This window comes from Halichoerus grypus, chromosome 1 (assembly GCF_964656455.1).
Source record: "Halichoerus grypus chromosome 1, mHalGry1.hap1.1, whole genome shotgun sequence".
In the NCBI taxonomy this organism is placed as follows: domain Eukaryota; kingdom Metazoa; phylum Chordata; class Mammalia; order Carnivora; family Phocidae; genus Halichoerus; species Halichoerus grypus.
This window is the reverse complement of record NC_135712.1, coordinates 149,521,717-149,541,981: the sequence shown is the minus strand read 5'-3', so window position 1 is coordinate 149,541,981 and position 20,265 is coordinate 149,521,717. Positions and strand designations below refer to the sequence as shown.

At 42.4% G+C, this 20,265-nt stretch overlaps 1 protein-coding gene across 2 annotated transcripts in view; it reads right to left on the bottom strand.

Moving 5' to 3' along the window:
- The window catches only part of TRANK1 (tetratricopeptide repeat and ankyrin repeat containing 1), a 101,681-nt gene that overhangs the window by 51,430 nt on the left and 29,986 nt on the right, over positions 1 to 20,265 (bottom strand). Inside the window, exons 6-9 of one of the 2 annotated variants that reach the window (XM_078073787.1) lie at positions 18,182 to 18,265; positions 17,804 to 17,942; positions 15,760 to 15,885; positions 4,481 to 4,651 (exon numbers count right to left, since the gene is read on the bottom strand). In XM_078073787.1, the coding sequence (XP_077929913.1) occupies positions 4,481 to 4,651; positions 15,760 to 15,885; positions 17,804 to 17,942; positions 18,182 to 18,265 (520 nt within the window). Of the gene's footprint in view, positions 1 to 4,480; positions 4,652 to 8,538; positions 8,640 to 15,759; positions 15,886 to 17,803; positions 17,943 to 18,181; positions 18,266 to 20,265 lie in introns of those variants that run through there. The other variant, XM_078073790.1, reaches the window with a different exon arrangement.

Sequence of the window (20,265 nt, the reverse complement as noted above, 5' to 3'; positions counted from 1 at the left end):
TCCACGGTTTCAGGCATCCACTGGGAGGCTTGGAAGTATCCCCTGCAGATAAAGGGGGACTGCTGTATACAGTCCTGACTACTTAGAGGTAAAGCCTTGTTCCTCCAAGTGGGCTCTGGCTTCCCCTGGTACTTTGCAAGAACTGCAGAATCTCAGGTCCTGTCCTGAACCTGCTAAATCAAAATCTGCATTTTAACAGGCTCCCAAATGGTTCCTGTTAACAATGGGAAGCTCCAGGGCGCCTGGGTGGTTCAGTTGGTTAAGCGACTGTCTTCGGCTCAGGTCATGATCCCAGAGTCCCGGGATTGAGTCCCGCATCGGGCTCCCTGCTCAGCAAGGAGCCTGCTTCTCCCTCTGACCCTCCCCCTTCTCATGTGCGCTCTCTCTCTCTCTCATTCTTGCTCTCTCAAATAAATAAATAAATAAATCTTTAAAAAAAAAAAAGACAATGGGAAGCTCTGGTTTAGAGAACAGCAGAAATCTTCAGCAAGACCCTTCATTTCTCACCTCGGTGCAAAAGCCACCCTCTCCAAAGTCATCATCACCATAATCATTAAAATGTTGCACAGCAATGCTCAGGATGAGCGAAGGGTGAGAACATCTTTTATCCTAGTCTCTAAGTTAGAATGCTGTTCGTCTGGGTACAAAAACCTAGCTCCCTGATGGTGCTTTACTTCGGGCCACAGATGTAAAAAAACAAAAATCATTAAGTCCGTGGACTCAGGTCAGGAGCCAGGGTACCCAACACCCCAGCAGAAGCTCTTCCCAAAGATAGTGTGCGTCCATCAAGCCCATTAATGTGTGAGGATGGGGAGGGATTAAAGTCCATAAAATCTTCATTTTTATGACTGGATATCTACATTTATGCCCATGGCCCCAGGCCCCCCCTTTGCCTGTCTTCTCAACTACTACTCTGGTTTAAAAGACCATGCTGGGACTAAAGTCTAAAACTACACTATCCACTACAGTGGCCACTGTATTTAAAATAAAATTAGAATTTCAATTCTTCTGTTGCATGAGTCATGCAGATTTCAAGTGCTCAAAAGCCATAGGTGGCCAGAGGCTATCCTATGAGACAGAGCAGATATAGAACATTTACATCAGTACCGAAAATTATATTGCATGGTCTTCATCTACAAAGATTCCCCAGCCCCACCTCAGGTTTTAAAGTTTATGCCACTGGCAAAATCTCAGAAACAAAATGTATGCATACAACTCTATACAGCTGTATGGATGCACAAAGTAACCGTGCTACTCAGTACAGACGTCATATTCCAATACTGACGTCTAGAAGGGTTCCACCGCTAGGGGTCTTTGGGAAGTACGCTACCCAGAAGACTCCAACTCGCTAGCCCTGCCTCATAACTGGCCATCCTCAACTTGTCCGATTTTTATCAGTTTCTTTTGCTTTTTGTGATTCCATGTTTCCCTATAGTCTTTCAATATTCTTCTAGCATGGCAAGGAAAAATTCATGGTCGATGGTCTAGAATACTTTAAAGTAACCAAACAACCAATAAGTTTACCAAGGAGTATCAGGGGCTGTAGGCTTCGCTGTATCCACTGTCATCACAAACTACCCAGTGAGCCAAAAGGCAGGCTTGGAAGGAGGCACGTTCCTCTTGAATGTGCTTTTCTTCCCAAGCGAGCATAACTGATTTCTAATAAGTAAAAAGGGAACCAGCTGCTTTTCTACTGAGTCTCTTCTCCTGGTTCCAAATCTGGGCCACAAATCTAGCTGGTGAAGGTAGAGAGGAAAGGAGGGTTAGACCCTATCTCAGAAACTGAGCTGTTTTTAGGATTAGCAGATATTCAAAGATTCTATTATGCTCTCCCGAAAAAAAAAACTGAAAAAAATCAAAACTTTAAAAACTAAACAGAATAGCATGGCTTATGCTAAAGCCCATACCACTAGATATAGCATACACATACACATATACAGTATTCTAAGAATTAAGGTTAGAAATAATTGCAAACAAAAAAATTAAATGCAAGCAAAAAATCTGCAAACAAATCAGCCATTTTCTACCATTAACTGGTGGTCCTTTTTTGTTGTTATACTAAAACCTGGAAATTCGCTGGCAAAGAAATCTGTTCGGTTAGTTTCAATTTCTCAAACAGTAGAACCCATCCTGAAGCTGAGATTACAGGCATAAACTCTCAGAAAGCATCTCACAGTGACTTATTAATTTACTACTTCACAGAAGAAATCACAAGTCCTTAACACGGGGGTCTTTTAAAAACTAAATATATGTATCAGCTTAAAAAAAAAATCCATGAAAAATAGAGAACTCTGCAAATACACTTCTTTCCCCTCATTCCAGTGATCTCACAGAAACAACAGATGATATTTTAAATAAGTAAATGAAAATGAAAACATAGATGGGGCAATGAGGGGCAGGGACGTTAAATGAAAAACAGCTTCTCCCCCATGTGAAAATTTCCTGACCCTGGCAATTGCGATGACCCCCACCTGTCCAACTGCATCCCACTCCAACACATACACCCCGCCACCTACTTACCCACTCCAGGGGCGGGGGAGTGTTTCTGGGGAAACACGTCCAAATAACTTCAGTAAACACACTAACCATCTATTAAGTATTAATCAGTCCAGTCCTTCATTCATGCCCACAGACCATCCAAAGAGCAGAAGATAATTAAAGAAAAGCAATAGCACAAAAGAGAAACAAGAAAGTGAATCTACTCACCCCAAAAGAAACAAATAATTCAGAGAAGAGGAGGATGTTCTTTCAGGAAGAAAAAAAATTCAATATTCTCAAATGCCATTCAAGAAGAGGTGGCACATATAAAACAAGCAAAAGCTGCCATGGATTAGAAAAAAATCAGAGAGCAAGAGTTCTTAGAAATTAAAACTGAGTTTCCAAATTAAAACAAATGCAATGGGCAAGCTGAGTTATAAAAGGAAAAGCTGTAGACCAAGTTAAAGGACTGGGAAGAAAAAATACCTAGAGAACAGTAGGGAAAAGTAGAGAGACGTGTTATAAATTCAGGAAGCTCAGCCATTTAATACTTGCAGCAAAGAGACATCAGAAGGGAACAAAATGATAGAAGATAAATTTCCCTGAGCTAAAAAAGTTAGATTGAGAGGGGCCAACAAGAGCCAAGTGAGAAGAATGTATAAGGACCCACACCAAGAAACTTCCCAGGGACATTTCAAAACTCGAAGGACAGAGAAATCCTAGAAGGGAAAATAAATGAGACTGACATCAGACTTCTAATCAGTAGCAAATGGAGGTTAGAATACAATGACACAATTTCCTCAAAGTTGGGAGGAACAAGGTTTTACAGCATATTTCATAAATCTAAGATCCTGTGCATTGTCCTACACACCAGAAACAGCTGCATCAAACTGACCCATCACTGATGGTAAAACACATTCCAATTTTAAAGATGTGGGGAGAATCTGCAATTTAGAATCCATGAAATACAATGCCTACATTTGAAAATACAACGCCCATATTCAACCAATATAAAGACAACATAAAGACATTTTCAAAAACTCCATAAGTCCATGCCTCCTCCAGAAGAAACTTACTTGAGTAGGTATACTAACAGATCAAGAGAGAAATCTAAACAGACAACATGAGCCACAAAGTCATATATGAGTGCAAGAACTAAAGGAAGCATTTATACACACACACACACACACACACACACACACACACACACACACACACTGGGGCTGAAGTCTAAATAAAAAACCTAAATAAGGTCCAAACAGTATATATGCATACATACGTGTATACACATAGGGTTCATTAAACTGGGACGCTTAAATGGTATCACATTGAAAGAGCGAAGTTTTCAGGACGTTTGGTGGTTCTTTTCTATGGGTTCTGCTATACCAGTTGCAGAACGTAGTTTACATAACCATTTACATAATCATACTACCACCATGTAAATGCCATTTACTTGGTTTTTCATTTCTACAATTCATCTATGGATGAAGCCCAGAAAACCCAGAGCTAAGGAACAGAATGGAAACGACACAAATGACATTACTGGGCAAAATTCATCAGTTGGAGCTAACTTGTTGCATTTCATCCTATACAGCAGCCAGTCAATAGATGCTGTCCCAAACTAATAAACCGTATCTATTTCAGAGATATGAATGTATTTTAAATTGTTGGTTGTAGTTGCTTCTGAGGAGTAGGCTTGATGTTTTGTTAGCCCCTCTTCTGTATGACTTTTTTTCCTTTTTATACTGTGTGCATGCATGGGGAAAAAAAAAATCACCCAAACTGCCCAAAGGTGGACCTGGCAAAGTGATCGGGATGTCACAGACACTCTCTAAATAAGAGTTGTCTCTGTCTTTCAAAAAAAAGCAAACAAGTTTTCCAAAGACTGGGGGTCTCACTTCCATCTTCATATACTGAGAAAGTATAAACTGATTTGTATCTCATGTCACAGGACCCGTTTTACCACCCATCTCCCAAAAAGTTATTTCCCTAGAAGCTGTACCTGATAGGTCCTTAGAACATGCAGCCAGCTTTGCCAAGTGACTGTTGATTTTCTCAATGGCTTTGAAGTTCTTATTCCTCTTCAGGACATCCATGGCAGAGCGGGACTGTCGATCCAGCAGGGTAGGGTCTGCCCCAAAGCTCAGGAGCATCTGCACATCCTCTGTTTGCCCTAGACCGGGCCAAAAGGAGAAAAGGGGGCTGTCATGGTCCCTTCCATAAGGAGACGTCCCCATGAGTGCTCTTCCTCCCAGTTCCCTGCCCAAGCAGCCTGGGGCAAGGGGACCAGTGTCGCTCTGCTCATAGAATCTAAACTGCTGGCCTTGGACAATCCACCCAACTCCCCGAAGCAAGGAGTCCTGTGTGGAGTGGGTAGGACAATAGCTCTGAAGAGGTTCAGAAGTGCGCTCCTCTCTACCTTTCTCCCCTCTCCCTGGCAACAAGCAAGGAGAAGGGGAATCTGGTTCCTAGGCAACAGTTACAGCTGTAAGGATAACAGCGAGCTGTGACTTCAGATTTCTTTATTCCCTAGAGAGGAAACAGAATATTCTTCCAGAAAAAAAAAAAAAAAAGCCTGTCTGGGGATCGGAGAAGAAAGTGGCAATTGCTTTTGCATCAGGGTCTTTTTGTTGTCACTGTTTCCACCCTCCCAGCCCCAACCCTCTGGCTGCCAGCTCCATTTGCTGCTTTGACGTTATCTATTTGCCAAGCATCAAGGTGTCTCCGTGATCACAGATGCAACAGTTTTCCGAATGGAACAGGTGTATCCCTGGGGGTACAAAGACTGACGTGGGCACAAAGAGTTCAGCAAATCAATGCCTGATCCCCAACTTCCATACCCATGCTTTCCTAAAATCCACTGCCCGGACAAGGCACCTGTACTCCAGGTACTGTCCTGCTCAGGGCGCTCTCCTTTTCCATCTCCCCAGTCACAAGTGCCCTTCTTGCATTTACAAAAATGAGACAAAACTAAAAAGTCAAACTTTTTACCCTCAGAGTATCTCACTGAGGCAGGGAGAATTCCAAGACAGTCCCCAGGATTCCCAACCCCTGGTGCACACACACCTTCTCCCCCAGTTACTCAATCAAATATGAATCTAAATGTGATGAGACTTTGCAAATGTAATCAAGGTCCCAAAGCAGTTGACCTTAAGATAGGGAGATTACCCTGATCTAATCACATGAGCCATAAAGGTCAAAGGTCTAGAGGTCAGGAAGAGGGCAAAGATTTAAAATATGAGAGGGAATAAAAAAAATAAAAAATAAATAAAATATGAGAGGGAAGTGATTGCATAAAAAATTCTCCCCTGCTGGCTTTGAAGAGAGAGGGGGCCACATGACAAGGAATGTGTGTGCCCTGCAGAAGCTGAGAGCAGCAGACATCCAGCGAGGGAACAAGGACCTCATTCCTACCACCAGAGGGAACTAGATTCTGCCACAACCACGTGACCTTGAAAGAAAGCCCACAGTTCCAGATGAGAACACAGCCTCTGTCAGTACCTTGATTTCAGCCTCGGGAGACACTGAGCAGATAATTCAGTCACATCATTTCAGACTACTGACCCCCAGAACTGTGAGCTGGTAAATGGGTGTGCTTTTGAGCCACTAAGTTTATGGTGATTTGTTACAGAGAACTAATTACTAATTAATGTATTGCCCCAAAGGCGGTGAAAATTCCTGATTTCCAGAGTGTCCACTGAAGGGAAAATTAGGTGCCTGCCAAGCCCCTTTTAAAAGGCGCTACAGGGCGCCTGGGTGGCTCAGTAGGTTAAGCGTCCGACTCTTGATTTAGGCTCCGGTCATGATCTCAGGGTCCTGGGATCAAGCCCCACATCAGGCTCCATGCTCAGCAGGGAGTCTGAGATTCTCTCTCTCTCTCCCTCTCCCTTCGCCCCTCCCCCTGCTCTAGTGCTCTCCCTCTTTCTCTCTCTCTCTCTCTCTCAAATAAAGCTCTAAAAAATTAATAAAATAAAAAAATAAAAGGTACTATAATCTACCCTCCTCTTACTACCCTCCAAAATTATTATTTTCTTCTTTAATAATTAATTACAGAAGATTTTAATATATTTCTGTTGCTTTGATTATCTGTAGTAATAATTTTGTAATAATTAAATCTAGAAAAAAAATTAACCCCTAGAGTCTTAAATCACAGACATTTTTTTCTAATTTAAAGCTATACAAGTACTTTTATTCCAGAAGAAGATCACTGGATGACTAATAAGACTTTCAAGCATAAACTATATGAGGGTAAACTTCTTTCTGAAAAGGAAACTAGAAATATGATCCCAAAAAAAGGAAGGCACAATTTGATATTTTTGACTATTAAAGAGCTAGTCCACAATTTTTTAAATACATGTTAGAGGGTATCAAGTTGCTGTAGTATTTATATTCTATTATATGCAACTAAAGGAGTGAGATGATAGTTTTATTTTAAAATATTTGTGTACACAATTCTGAAAATTACCTTTTCTTACATATTTTTGACTCACAGATAAAAAAATCTACGTGTCAATGTAAAAACATGTAAAGAGGTACACAGGTTTTCAAAATTCTTGACGATAAGGAAGCAAAATTTGAAAACATACTAGACTTTTTTTTTTTAACTGACTGCATCCATTAGCCCTTTTCCTGATAACAACACCTCAGTTTTCCTTTGGAAAAGCACCCTTCCCGCCCGTTTTCAGCCTACCTGATTTGACGGGAGTAAACACATTCAGTCACCACGACATACTCCACCACCGCCCCAGCCCGAGCTCGGGGGGGATAAAGGTCTGACCAGAATCTGACCAACCAGATCATTCCATTCTCGGCTCTGCCCCAGCACCGGATCCAGGGGTGAACACCTGACCAGGATCTAGCCAATCAGATCATTCCATCCTCCTGACTCTACTGATTGGTTCATGGAGGCATGTGACCAAAGTCAAGTTACCGAGACTCATTCCTAGGACTTTAACTGAAATACTGAGTAGAGATATCCTCTTTGGCTGAGACTGACAAATAGGCATAATATAAACCTAATATCAGGTGGCTTCAATGGAAAGAGAGCCTGCCTAAGAATGAACCTAACGCAGAAGAAAGCAGAGCTGGGAGACAGGGCAGATTCTTGAAGACGTCTCTGGAGCACCTGGAGCAAACTCTGGACGATTGAGTCACATGAGCCAATAAATTCCCTTTCTTGCCTAAACCAGTTTGAGTGTCTGTAGCCTGTAACCAAGTCAGACGCAACTACTGATCTGGCCTCATGTCAGTTCCAGAAGGTGATCATTTCTAGGCTTTGGGTCCCGCTGCTGGGCCCTGGTAATTCCCTGAGCCTGAACCCCTGGGCCTCCCAAACCACATGGATCCAGAGCCAGGAGGACCATCGTAACAACGTCCACCCACCAAAATGCCAACAGAACTGATGATTTCAGAGGTTCTATGATGCTACAATTATTTTAAATGGTAAATTTGGAATTTGGGCCACATTACAGCATCTGGAGAGTTCCTGACTCTCCATGTATCAGAAAAGTATTCAAGGTGGAGATAATCTCATACACTATTGGGGCAACCTTTCTAGGGTTCAAGTTAACAATAGCTTTCAAAAGCCAAATACATCCCACCATGCTAAAAACATCCTCAAACTGCACATATGTTTTTACTTATACATTATAGAATATTTGTGGGGGAGCGCCTGGGTGGCTCAGTTGGTTAAGCAACTGCCTTCGGCTCAGGTCATGATCCTGGAGTCCCGGGATCGAGTCCCGCATCAGGCTCCCTGCACAGTGGGGAGTCTGCTTCTCCCTCTGACCATACCCCTTCTCGTGCACTCTCTCTCACTCTCTCAAATAAATAAATAAATAAATAAATAGAATGTGGGGAAAAAATCGTAAGATATTGGTAACATTGGTTTCTCAGGTTAAAGGACAGAGACTCTCAATGTATACTTTTTGTATCTTTTGATTTGTGAATGTAATCTATTTAAAATTTAAATAAAGTGAGTTTATCCAAATAAATAAAATGCACAGTTCTTTGAACAAGCAATCTCTCAACTAGGAAATAATCCTACAGATATATTCTCACCAGTTCACAAAGATGTATATAGGAAAATATTCTCTGAGCATTGTTTCTGGTAGCAAAATAACTTGAAAACCATTTAATCATCCATCAGCGCAGTATAGTCATGTCAGAGAATACTGTGAGCTGTTAAAAAGAAATGAAATAGTTATGCAGGTACTACTAGGGAAAGATGGCCAAGATTATTGTTCAGGGAAAAAGCAAGTTGCTAAATAGAATGTAGAATATGTGCACATTCATATTTAAAAGAGGAAATTCATATTAAAAGAGGAAAAATTGGCAAGACTCACCAAAAAAAATGCTTGGTAGACTTTGTGAAAGAGAATTTACTTTTTATCACTATCTTGTTAAAGTGTTTGAATTCTTTTTTTTTTTTTACCAAGAGCATGCCTTTCAATTTCTTTTTATTTTTTTACCTTTAAATTTTTTTTGATTGAACATACCATAAAATTCATCCTTTTAAAGTGTATAATTTAGTGGGTTTCAGTATATTTAAGAAGTTGTGTAATCATCACCACTACCCAATTCCAGAACATTTCATAAGAAACCTTATATAAACCTTATATGCATTGGCAGTCACTCACATTTCCTCCTGCCCCTCCCCCAGGGCAACCAGTAATCTGGTTCTGTCTCTAGGGATTTCCTTATTCTGGACATTTCATATAAATGAGATCATGCAATATGTGACCTTTTGTGTCTGGTTTCTTTCCCTCAGCATAACATTTCAAGGTGCATCCTTATTGTAGCGTGTATCAGTATTTTGTTTTTTTTTTATGGCTGAATAATATTGCATTGTCTGGATGTACCACATTTTGTTTGTCCATTCAGCAGTTGGAGATTTGGGTTGTCTACATGATTTTGGTTGTTGTGAGTAATACTGCTATGAGCATTCATGTACAAATGTTTGAATATGTTTTCATTTCTGTGAGGCATAAATACCTAGGAGTAACATTGCTGAATCATATGGTAACTATTTGAGTAAGTGCCAGACTTTTTTCCAAAGCAGATGCACAATTTTTCATTCCCACCAGCAGTGGGTCCCAAATTTTCCACATCCTTGTCAATACTTGTTGCTGTCCACCTTTTTTTATTTCAGCCATCTTGGTGTGGAGTGTACTTCTGATTTTTAAACTAGTTTTTAAAAGGTGATTCAAAGAAGCCTATATGAAGGGGTGCCTGGGTAGCTCAACTGGTTAAGCGTCTGCCTCTGGCTCAGGTCATGATCCCAGGGTCCTGGGATCGAGCCCCTCGTTGGGCTCCCTGCTCAGCGGGAAGCCTGCTTCTCCCTCTGCCACTCCCCCTGCTTGTGCTCCCTCTCTCTCTCTCTCTGTCAAATAAATAAAATCTTTTTAAAAAAAGAAGCCTATATGAACAATGAGACCCAGTAGAATAGAACAGAAAGTCCAGAATTAGTGGCATCTCAAATTCCTGAGGTCATGAGAACACTTTTAAACAAATGATGCTGAGACAAATAGGTAGCCATCTGGAAAATGGTAAAACTAGATCCTTACATGAAACTCCAATGGATCAGGGATCTAATGTTAAAAAGGAAACCATAGAGGCACCAGAAAAAAAAATAACTCTTTAACTTGGATGTTCAGAAGGTTTTTTTTAACTCTGACTCTAAATACAGGAGCAATAAATCAATAGATTGATAAATTTGACTGCATAAAAAGAAAACATTTGCATGACAAAAAAGCCCAAAGTCAGAAGACAAGTGACAAACTGGGAGGGGGGATTCATAACTTATACCACAGACAAAGAGCTAATGAACAAAGAATTCTTAAAAATTGAGGACAAAGGACCAAAATCTCTGTAGAAAAATGGGAAACAGACATGAACATATAACTCGACAAAAAAAGATTAAAAAATGGTTCTCAACTGTATTTTTAAAAATCCAAACTCACACATAAATAAATGCAAATTAAAACAAACTTGAGATACCAATTCACCCCTCTCAGACCAGAAAAAACTTAGAAATGCAACAACAAAATTCTGTTGGTGAGACTGTGGGGAAAGAGGCACTCTCCTCCATTATGGGTGGTTGTGCAAATTGGTACCATCCTTCCGAATGGAGATTTGACAATATCTAACAGACCTACATATGCATTCATGCATATGAACGAATATGCAATGATTTCCAGGACATACTGTTAATGAAAAAAAAGCCAGGTGCCAGGCAGAATCTATAGAATGGGGCCCTCCATGTAAAAAAGGAGGTGTAAGAAAACACACATATGTCTGCTCATTACTGCAAAAGGAATCCAGAAAGAATGAGCCTAGAAAAAAAAAGAAAGAAAGAAAGAAAAAGAAACTGATCACCTACAGGGGGTGAATGGGAAAGGGGCAGAAAAAGGGGGTAAGTGGAAACTTAGTGGGGTTAAGGGACGAAGAAGAAGTGACACTTCTCTGAGTATGTCTTTCTACAAAGTTCAGACTTCTAGAACCATAGTAATGTTTTACATATGTGCCTTCCACATACCAAAATATAAACAAAACCAATCAGGATGTGAGGAGAACCCTAAAATGGAATGCAAACACTGAAAAATATACCTAAGTGTACTACAAATGAGCAAAATAACCATAGTAAATGGGGGGAAGGAAAATAACTTAGTATCTTGACTAGACGCTATAAAACTGAAGACAAAAAGAACTAAACACAAACATAAAATGAACATAAACACAAAAAAAAAAATTATACAAACTGAAGTACATGAGAAAAAGAAATAAAGACAGAAAATCAAAAAAAAAAAAATGAACATAAACAAACATACATCTATTTAGTAGATGTGTTTCTCAAAGGGACATGGGTTAGCAAGTCTGAAACTCATAAAACTGAACAAGTAAATATATTATAGATGAGAGATGTTACAAATTTTAAAAGGCTAAATGACCATGGTGTTGGACCGGAATCAGAGGTATCAGCATAAACTCATGGTTTTTAATACAGAGACGCAGTAATACAGATGTGTGTATCCATGGGTTAGTACATGACCACATGTTTCTTCCCTCCATCTGCTGAGAAGGCCTAGAAATAATGACACTCCAGTAACAATGATCACACCAAGTAGCAGACCTTGTTTTCTACACCATTCTTTAACAAAAGGTTAACCAAAGGAACTGGGGATCCTTGGAGGAATGGGAGACACAGAAAATTCAAGGTGAGCCTGAAGCAACTTGTGGTGTCTGAAAGTAAGGAAGTGCTCAGAAAAGGATGGGGCTTGTCAAAGGAACACGGGAGCCAATCAGAAGAAAGGAGTGCCTAATGGCCAAAGCTGAAACAATTTGAGCAACTATGGATTTTATCCCATAGAGTAAATATCCATGAGTCCATACATACATACATACATACATACAGAGAAGGGACAGCTCTTCATTGCAACAGAATTCCAAGTAATAAATGTAGAAGGAAAGAAAAAAATAAAAAATCAACATTAATCGAAGATCACAGTGATAGCTGATGCTGACAAGATCCACCAATGAATATAAAATTAGTGTGCAAAAATTTGAAGAGAAGCAGGGTATTTGCATAGCCTCAAAGTATCTCCTCCAAGATATTTAACAACTACAAAGGGAAAGATGGTAACTTTACAATGGAGAAATCCCACGGATCCCACCTTAACCAACTAATCGAGGTTAACATCACAAGATATATTGGCATGATGAACTCCTTAATATAATGCAGAGAAGACCACAAACTCATTTCTGTTGTATTCTTAGCAAAAATGCATAACTTTATTCCAATCATGAGAAAAACATCAAACAAACTCAAACTGATAGACCATCTACAAAACAACTGACCAATCCTCTTCCAAAGGGTCAAGGGCGTGGAAAACTGAGGAACTGTCAAAGACTGGAGGAGACTAAGGAGCCCTGACAAGTAAATGCAGTGTGGGTCTCCAAACGGACAAAGGACATTAGTGAAAACAAGGGTGAAATTCACATGAGGTCTGTGTATTAGTTGACAGCATTCTGTTAATGTTAACTTCTTGATTTTGATAACTAAACCCTGACATACAACATGCTAAGATTAAGGGAAGCTGGGTGAGGATACACAGAAACTCTTGGAACTACTTTTGCATCTTTTCTGTATGTCTAAAATTAGTTCAAATTGAAGATTTAAAAAAAAAGGTGAGCTCTCCCGAAAGAGAGGAAGAGGATGTGGGTAGTGAGAGAGAGGTGGAATTAAAAGGAGGAGAAGCAGCCTATAAGAGTCGTGAAGGCTCGTTCGGTAGAGGCCAGGGGGGCAGCCCATGTTACACCTGCATGAAGAAAGGGCCGTCTCTTGACTTCTTATGTTTCAGAAAGTCAGGAAGGTTTCAGAGTTTGTAAGAAATAGTATTCAGTTGTGCTGTCCCATATGGCAGCCACGAGGCACAGAGGTGGCTACTGAGCACTTAAGGTGTGGCTAGTCAACAAGGAGCTGGGCTAGCAGAGCAAAATACATGCTGGATTTCAAAGACTTAGCACACAACTGAAACACAGAATGTAAAATGTCTCCATACTTTTTATACTAATTACACAGGGCAATGATGGTATGTTGGATAGATGGGTTAAATAAAATATATTACTACAATTAATTTCACCTATTTTGCTTTACTTTTTCACAGGCCTACCAGAAATTTTTAGAATTTTGTATGTGGCTCTCAGTACGCTTGTACTGGAAAGCACTCGTTTAGGTCCCAGGAAATGGAATGCTTGCCAAGTTACCGATGCATACAGTAGGAATCCAAGGCTCCGCGTGCATATAAACTACCCAAACACTGCTCAACCCGCCTGGATTTCAGGAGACTTGGAGTTGTGTTTCTTTGCAAACCGAAGAGTCTTGCCTGGAAATCCTTTTTCTTGGGCATTTTCTGGCTGGGGAAGTGTAAGGAGAGCACAGTGATTGGAGGCAAAGATTTGAACCGTAAATTACCAGGCTAACAAGAGCTTTAGCACAGAGGTGTGCTGGAACCAGCTCACACCAGTCCACGAGGGCCAACTGTCGAATATCCAGAAATGCTACAAGATGGTTGGTAAACACAGCCGTTATTAACTAACTTATTTAAACTTACAATAAATAAATCACATTAAAAACAAAACTCATCACTTCCTAATTATTTTACTATGCTCTGCTATTGTCTATGATGAGGTTTCTTTACATCTATCTTAACATGGATCTGTGTGGGGGCGCCTGGGTGGCTCAGTCGTTAAGCGTCTGCCTTCGGCTCAGGTCACGACCCCAGGGTCCTGGGATCGAGCCCCGCATCGGGCTCCCTGCTCAGCAAGAAGACTGCCTCCCCCTCTGCCACTCCCCCCGCTTGTGTTCCCTCTCTCACTGTGTCTCTCTCCGTCAAATAAATAAATAAAATCTTAAAAAAAAATTGATCTGTGTGGTAAAAATACAATATGATGGTATGCTACTGCACATGTCCCAGCCCCATGTTCAATGATATCACATTAACAGCTTGAAATCAACCATGGTGGGAGTATTTATACCAAGGAAATTGGCAAACACCACAATTCGGGACTTTTCTTTTTGAAGACCCAGTTGTCAAACATTTGCCAGAATACCACGGTCTCTCAGAGGGTACTGAAATTCAAGGGACACCAAAAAGACAGACAGTACCAAGTGTTGGCAAAGATTTAGAAAAATTAGAACCTTTGAGCATTGCTGGTGGGAGCATAAAATGGTGCAGCCACTTTGGAAAACGGTCTGGCAGTTCTTCAAGAGATTAAATATAGAGTTACTAAGTGATCCAGCAATACCACTCCTAGGTATCTACCTGAGAAAAATGAAAGTATATTCCAAAAGCAAAGACATATATGTAAAAGTTCACAGCAGCATTATTCATAATAGCTGAACAAATGTCCATCCGCTGATGAATGGACAAATAAGATGTGCTTCATCTATACAATGGGATATTATTTGGTTTGAAAGCATGCTCAGTGAAAGAAGCCAGTCACAAGACTGTATGACTCCATTGATATGAAATACCCAGAATAGGCAAGTCCACAGACACAGAAGGTAGATTAGTGGTTGCTTAGGGCTGGAGAGGGAGGGGGAAATGGGGAGTGACTGCTAATGGAGACAAAGTTTCTTTTGAAAATGATGAAAATGTTTTAAAATTTGATTGTGGTAATGGTTGCATAACTGTGAATGTACTAAAAACACGGATTTGGATGCTTTAAACAGGTGAATTATATGGTATATGAATTATATTTCAATAAAGCTCAAAACAGTATCTATAGCTCACCCTTTCTCCGTTTGCCCAGATGTGGGTTCCTGGGACCCAGTCCAGTGGGGAATGACATTAGAGAAATACCCCTCACTGTGCTCCTCCAGGACATGCTGAAGACACAAAACTCTAAGTTCCCAGGAGGACCTAGCAGGCCAGGGGTCCCCAACCGGACACCTCCGGGCTCTGTCTAGTCCACAGGCGTGTTTAATTTTGAGCAGACATTTTATAATCATGAGTTGTCTTATTTTTTAAAAATCCATCTTTCCAACGTCTCCTGCCATCAGAAGATGGCCTAGTTCCCATGATCGGCAGGAGGCTGTGGCCACACCGAGCCGAACTCCCCAGCCCTCCCTGTCACCTCCCTTCCACGGAGGCTGGGAGTCCATTACCATTCATCATCACAGCTATAACATTATTATAGAACAAAATGTGCTGTCTGCATGGGTTTCCAGAAAGGCGAGAGGCATCAGAGAGCCTTCCTGTTTCACAGGCTAACAAGGTACGTCTGCATCGAAAGCAGCAGCTTGTCCTTGCATGCACCAGCCTCACTCTTCCCCGTGGCCTGTCTGGCCCTGGCGAGCATGGAGGATGAAATCCCTGTGTTAGATTCTACAGCAGCCGAGAAGCAGGACCACGTGTGTGGTCTGGTTCACAGTGTATCTCTGGTAACTAGCGCAGATTTGACACGAATTAAAGCACTTAGTACCGCGTGATGAGGGAGAGAACAAGTGCAGCCAGAAGCCCCTGTCCTTGAGACATTCAATCCCACGGAAGCCAGTGAAAGAGCATGTGGAACCCCGCCATTCTTCCTTCTTTCGCCACCTCCCCGCCCGTCCTTCCTGCGTACAGCCTGCTCTCCCCATCATGCTTAACTCAAGGTGAGGTTTAGTCCTGAGCCTGTCCCAGGATGGATGGGAAATACGTGTGGTCGGTTGTGTGGGCTTTCTAATGCCTGAGGTCATGCAGCCCATAGCGCACCCTCCAGCCTGGTGCTGCTACTTACGCTTGATAAGGTAGGGGGCCGCGGCGACGACGTGGAGGACAGTGCAGCCATCCTCGTCCTTCTGGTTGATGCGGCCTTTCCACTCGGGCTTGTGGTCCATTAACCACCTGAAAAGATGGTTTTCCTCTGAAGGGAATTAAAATGAGTGACTGATGTTATTTTCTACAGACAGAAAATCAGTAAAGCACATCAATGTGTAGCGCCGTGAGGGAACCAAATGGGGAATCCCACACACATTTGGCACTCAACACAAATAGGTCCGGGAGACACAGAGTTTGTAAATTAAAAGGATGAGTTCTAGAACATTATTCATAATAAACTCAGCCAGGTTCCCTAGAAGCAGAGCCTGAGACAAGGATTCCTGTACATGTGAGTTGTTGACAGGGAGCTCAGGAAAGAGACTGAGGGAAGCAGGACAAGGCAGGGGAAGGAGGCAAGCAGAGATGTGGTCTCAGCTGAGTCAGCCTCAGCCCAATCCCACAGGGAGCTCTGGAGCATGAACCGAACCAGTGTTGACCCACCATGAGGCAGGGGCTAACATTTTGTACGCATGTCAGTTAGTCAAGAGCTACAAAACACCTCTAAGGAGGGGGTGAGGTTGAGGGAGAACCTCTGTAGAAAGAGGTGCATATTGGCAAAAAGCAGTGCTCTGGGGAAGGAGGCAGCTGTGAACCAGCAGGGGGGGATGGGGGTCCTGGTGGTAAAGAGGCTCCAGGCAGGGCACCAACAGCACCCATGTCAGGAATCAGGTCAATATCTGAAAAGACTACCCTACTCATTACTATCGATAGGACATATATTTAAAAATTATTTTCCCAGGCTCCTTCCTTGTAGCTCCTGGGCTCAAGGAAAGCCACATGCGTGCTCGCTTCGGCAGCACATATACTAAAAAAAGGAAAGCCACATGCTTCTGCCAACTCTGCGAACACCATTTGTCACCATGTCAGAGTTTCCCTCTGAGAAACAAATCAGAGATAAAGTTAAACACCTGATCCTACTGATTCCTGCCTGTACCCACAGGAGCTAACGTAAAGAGCAGACACAGTGGGGAATTGTGACTCTCACAACCAGAGACACACTTCTCTGGGTTCCAGATTCCTACTTGAAAACTGGGAGGACTGGATCAGATGGCTTTTAATCAGACTTTACTTTTAAACCTTTGATCCGCCAATTCCTGTGTGAGAATAAAACATCTTATGGACTCCCCAGTAAGAAATGGGTAATGGCAAGGCAAATGTGGCTAAAGCAAAGCAGCGGCCCAGGTCTTGAAGCCCCTGGCCAACCCCCTCACTCCTTCATTCCTGGGAAGGCAACCCAGCCTAGAAGAGGAAGACTGTCTAGAAAATTCTCTTGGCCCCTTCTGGCTCTAAAACAGTATGGGTACATGTCCAACACTGATGCCATACATGCTTGGAAAAGAAAAACAAGCTTTTTTATCTAACATGTGTATGTGATAATGAAAAAATTTAAATATTTTAAAATTTAAATCCTATCACCAGGTGGTAAAGACTTAAAAAAAGAAAAAAAGAATTTTATGAACATCAGCGTTCTTTAGAAGAAACACAAACACTCTGTCTCAGTAAGAACCAGTGTTTCCCTTGGTATCAGCCCCCAGCACCACCATCACCATGGCAGTCAGCCCTCTGGCTAGAGAGAAAATGAACTTGAACAAGGGGGAAAGACCACCTGTGCCTTGGCCAGCTGGAAGAAACTCCACAGCCTCAGGGAGCTCTGCCCAGCAAAGGCTGTCTGTCCCAAGTCCCTGCTTGGGTCTCAGGGCTCCTCTACCGCTAGCATCTGTCTAGGAACACGGAATCCTTTCAACTTGCGCCCCGTAGCTACCAGGTCCCAGGCGAAATAAAAACAATGCTGTTTCCCTGCTGCCTGCATGCATTTGAATAATCAAACTATTTGCATATTCAAATCATTTGAATATTCCACCTTCAGGTGGCTAAATTCTGGTTTCTCTTGAGCTCAGTGGAGCACGCGGGAGCTCAGAGCTGGGAGGGCAGGTTGGACAGTGTGTAACTGGAAGAACACTCACTTGCTCGGATACAGAGTCGCATGAGGGCATGAAGAGGGTATGGTCCTATAGTCTCAATACTTGCACCAAGGCAGATGAGCCACTGAACTAATTTGGGCACCTGTTCCATCTTCTCATAAAGTCCAATGAAGACGTATTTCTGGGTAAAAAACACACAGGAAGAATCATGGAAGTCACTCCGTCAATATGAAACTTCAAACTCCTTCATTCATAACGTTGGGGATCAGTAAAACCTGGATAGCTGTGGCCCAAGCCTGAGATGATTATAAATAATAAATTTGCAGTGAGACAGCTGAAGTCCCCTTATACAAGCTGAGATCCCAAATACAAGCCTGAGTGGCCGGACTTGAAACCGTACGTTTTAAGAAGCCACCTTACCTCAAAGAGACTCTTCAGTGTTAACCCTGGGACATGGATATTTCTTGGTAGCCGGTCTTTTCTCGCCGACAGAAGTAGGAATGACTGATGAGAAAGGAGAAAAAGAAAAAGCTAAAATAATCATGTTCTCCACATAGGTTATTGGAGCAAAAGTTATCTTCAGGGTTAAAACAAGCAAAAAAAAAAACCAAAAAACAGAAAACAAAATACCCCCCAGCCCTGTCTCTCTTTTTAAGCTACCTGCCAAGCTTTACAGCCTGAGCTATAATCGAAGTCCCTTTGTCCAGCCAATGTCCTGTTCCTGCTGAGAGCTAAGCTCTCTCCACATGTCCTCAAAGCCTGCTGAGGATAGCAGCACCAGTGGGTAAAAGTGATTCCCTGCAAAGTTCTTGAGGCTTACTTGGCAAGCAGAAGAATCCAATCCTTTACAAGTAGCTCCTTCCAATTCATTCTTTAGCACTTTAGTGTTTCATAAGCCCCAAGTGTTTGGGGTCCGCTAGACCCTGGCGAGGCAGCTAGTGAGCACCAACTGCAGTTCAGAATTCCCAATGCCACGTCCTGTAGCCCTATTAATGACTTCAGATTGGGCCATGGTGAGAGTACTGACACTACAGAAATTGACAAACATTTTTTTTCAGAGAGCCAGGTGTTAAACCACTGACGCCATCTAAAGTCACTGAAGAAACTGAATCCCGGAAAGGTTAAGCAATTTTTCCTAGGTCACACAGACAGCATGTCCTAAGAGGTCCCTACTGAGATCATCCTGGTGTGCCAACGGGTCTAAGGGCTCCAGGCTCTGGCATGGCCACAACTGGAGACCAGGCTCCGCCTCAACCTCCGTCATGTATGCACCTGCTAGTGGACGTGGGACCCCAGGGACTGAGCCAATGGCTACATCTTGCTTCCGGATTTTCAGCCTGATGCCCACTCTTTCCTGCTCTCCCTGAACAGACCCCAATCTCAAATGACATGCTCAGGATTCTGCCAATCCTGATTGCTGACCTGGCTTTTTTTTTTAACAAGATGTCTCTATTTCCAGTATGTGAAAAAAAATGACTGGAGCCCCACAGCTGGAATATTGGACCAAGTGGACCTGCCACTGGGCTGCATTCTCGGGCCTTCCCTTGCCTGCCTACTTTCTCAAGAACTTTTAATATGGGAGTGAGCTTCAGGGAACTTGTTGCTGGACTTTAGGGGATTTCCCATGAACCACCTGAAACTATACCCATAACTGTGTGTGTATGCAAAGAGAACCCCATCGATTTCATTAGATTTCCAATGGAATCCATGAGCTTTTTAAAAATTGAAGAATTCTGTATTCTACAGTAATTTGCCCTGCCTGGCTCTAGAGAGCTTTTGGGTTGCCCTTGCTTTTGGTGACTTTTCCGGGCTGCCCAGCTTCAGAAAGCCCAGCAGGCCCTTTCTGATCTAACTGCCACCCTTGACCAGCCCTTTCCACGCTGACTGAGAGCCCACCATCAATGACAACTACTATTCACTGGGCATTTAGCGCACGCCAGGTATCATAAAGCTCCGTTAGCTCAGTGCCTGGCACACTGTAAGCCCTTGATAAACATTAGCTAATATTATTAGTAGGTGTTCTTGGTCCTTTATTTCTCATCCTCACCAAAACCTGAGGAGTAAGTTTATATCCTGCAACTTACAAATGAGGAAATGAGGCTCAGAGGGGAAGTAATTAGCCCAAAATAGAAAGTGGAAGATTATGATTTGAGGAGGCATCTGTGTGACACTGAAGCCCAGGCTCACAGTTCGCTCTGTTCCTCCATTCTCTGGATTCCCAGCCCTGGGTTTGGCTCCTGCAGCCTCACTGTTATCTGTGGGCAGCAGTCCCTTAAAGCTACACAGAAGCAGGGCGCCTGGGTGGCTCAGTCGGTTAAGCGCCTGCCTTTAGCTCAGGTCATGATCCCAGGCTCCCTGCTCAGCGGGGAGTCTGCTTCTCCTTCTGCTCCTCCCCCCCCACCCAACCCCCATGCTCATGCTCTCGCTCTCTCTCTCTTGCTCTCTCATGCTCTCTCGCACACACACACTCTCTCTCAAATAAATAAATAAAATCTTAAAAAAAA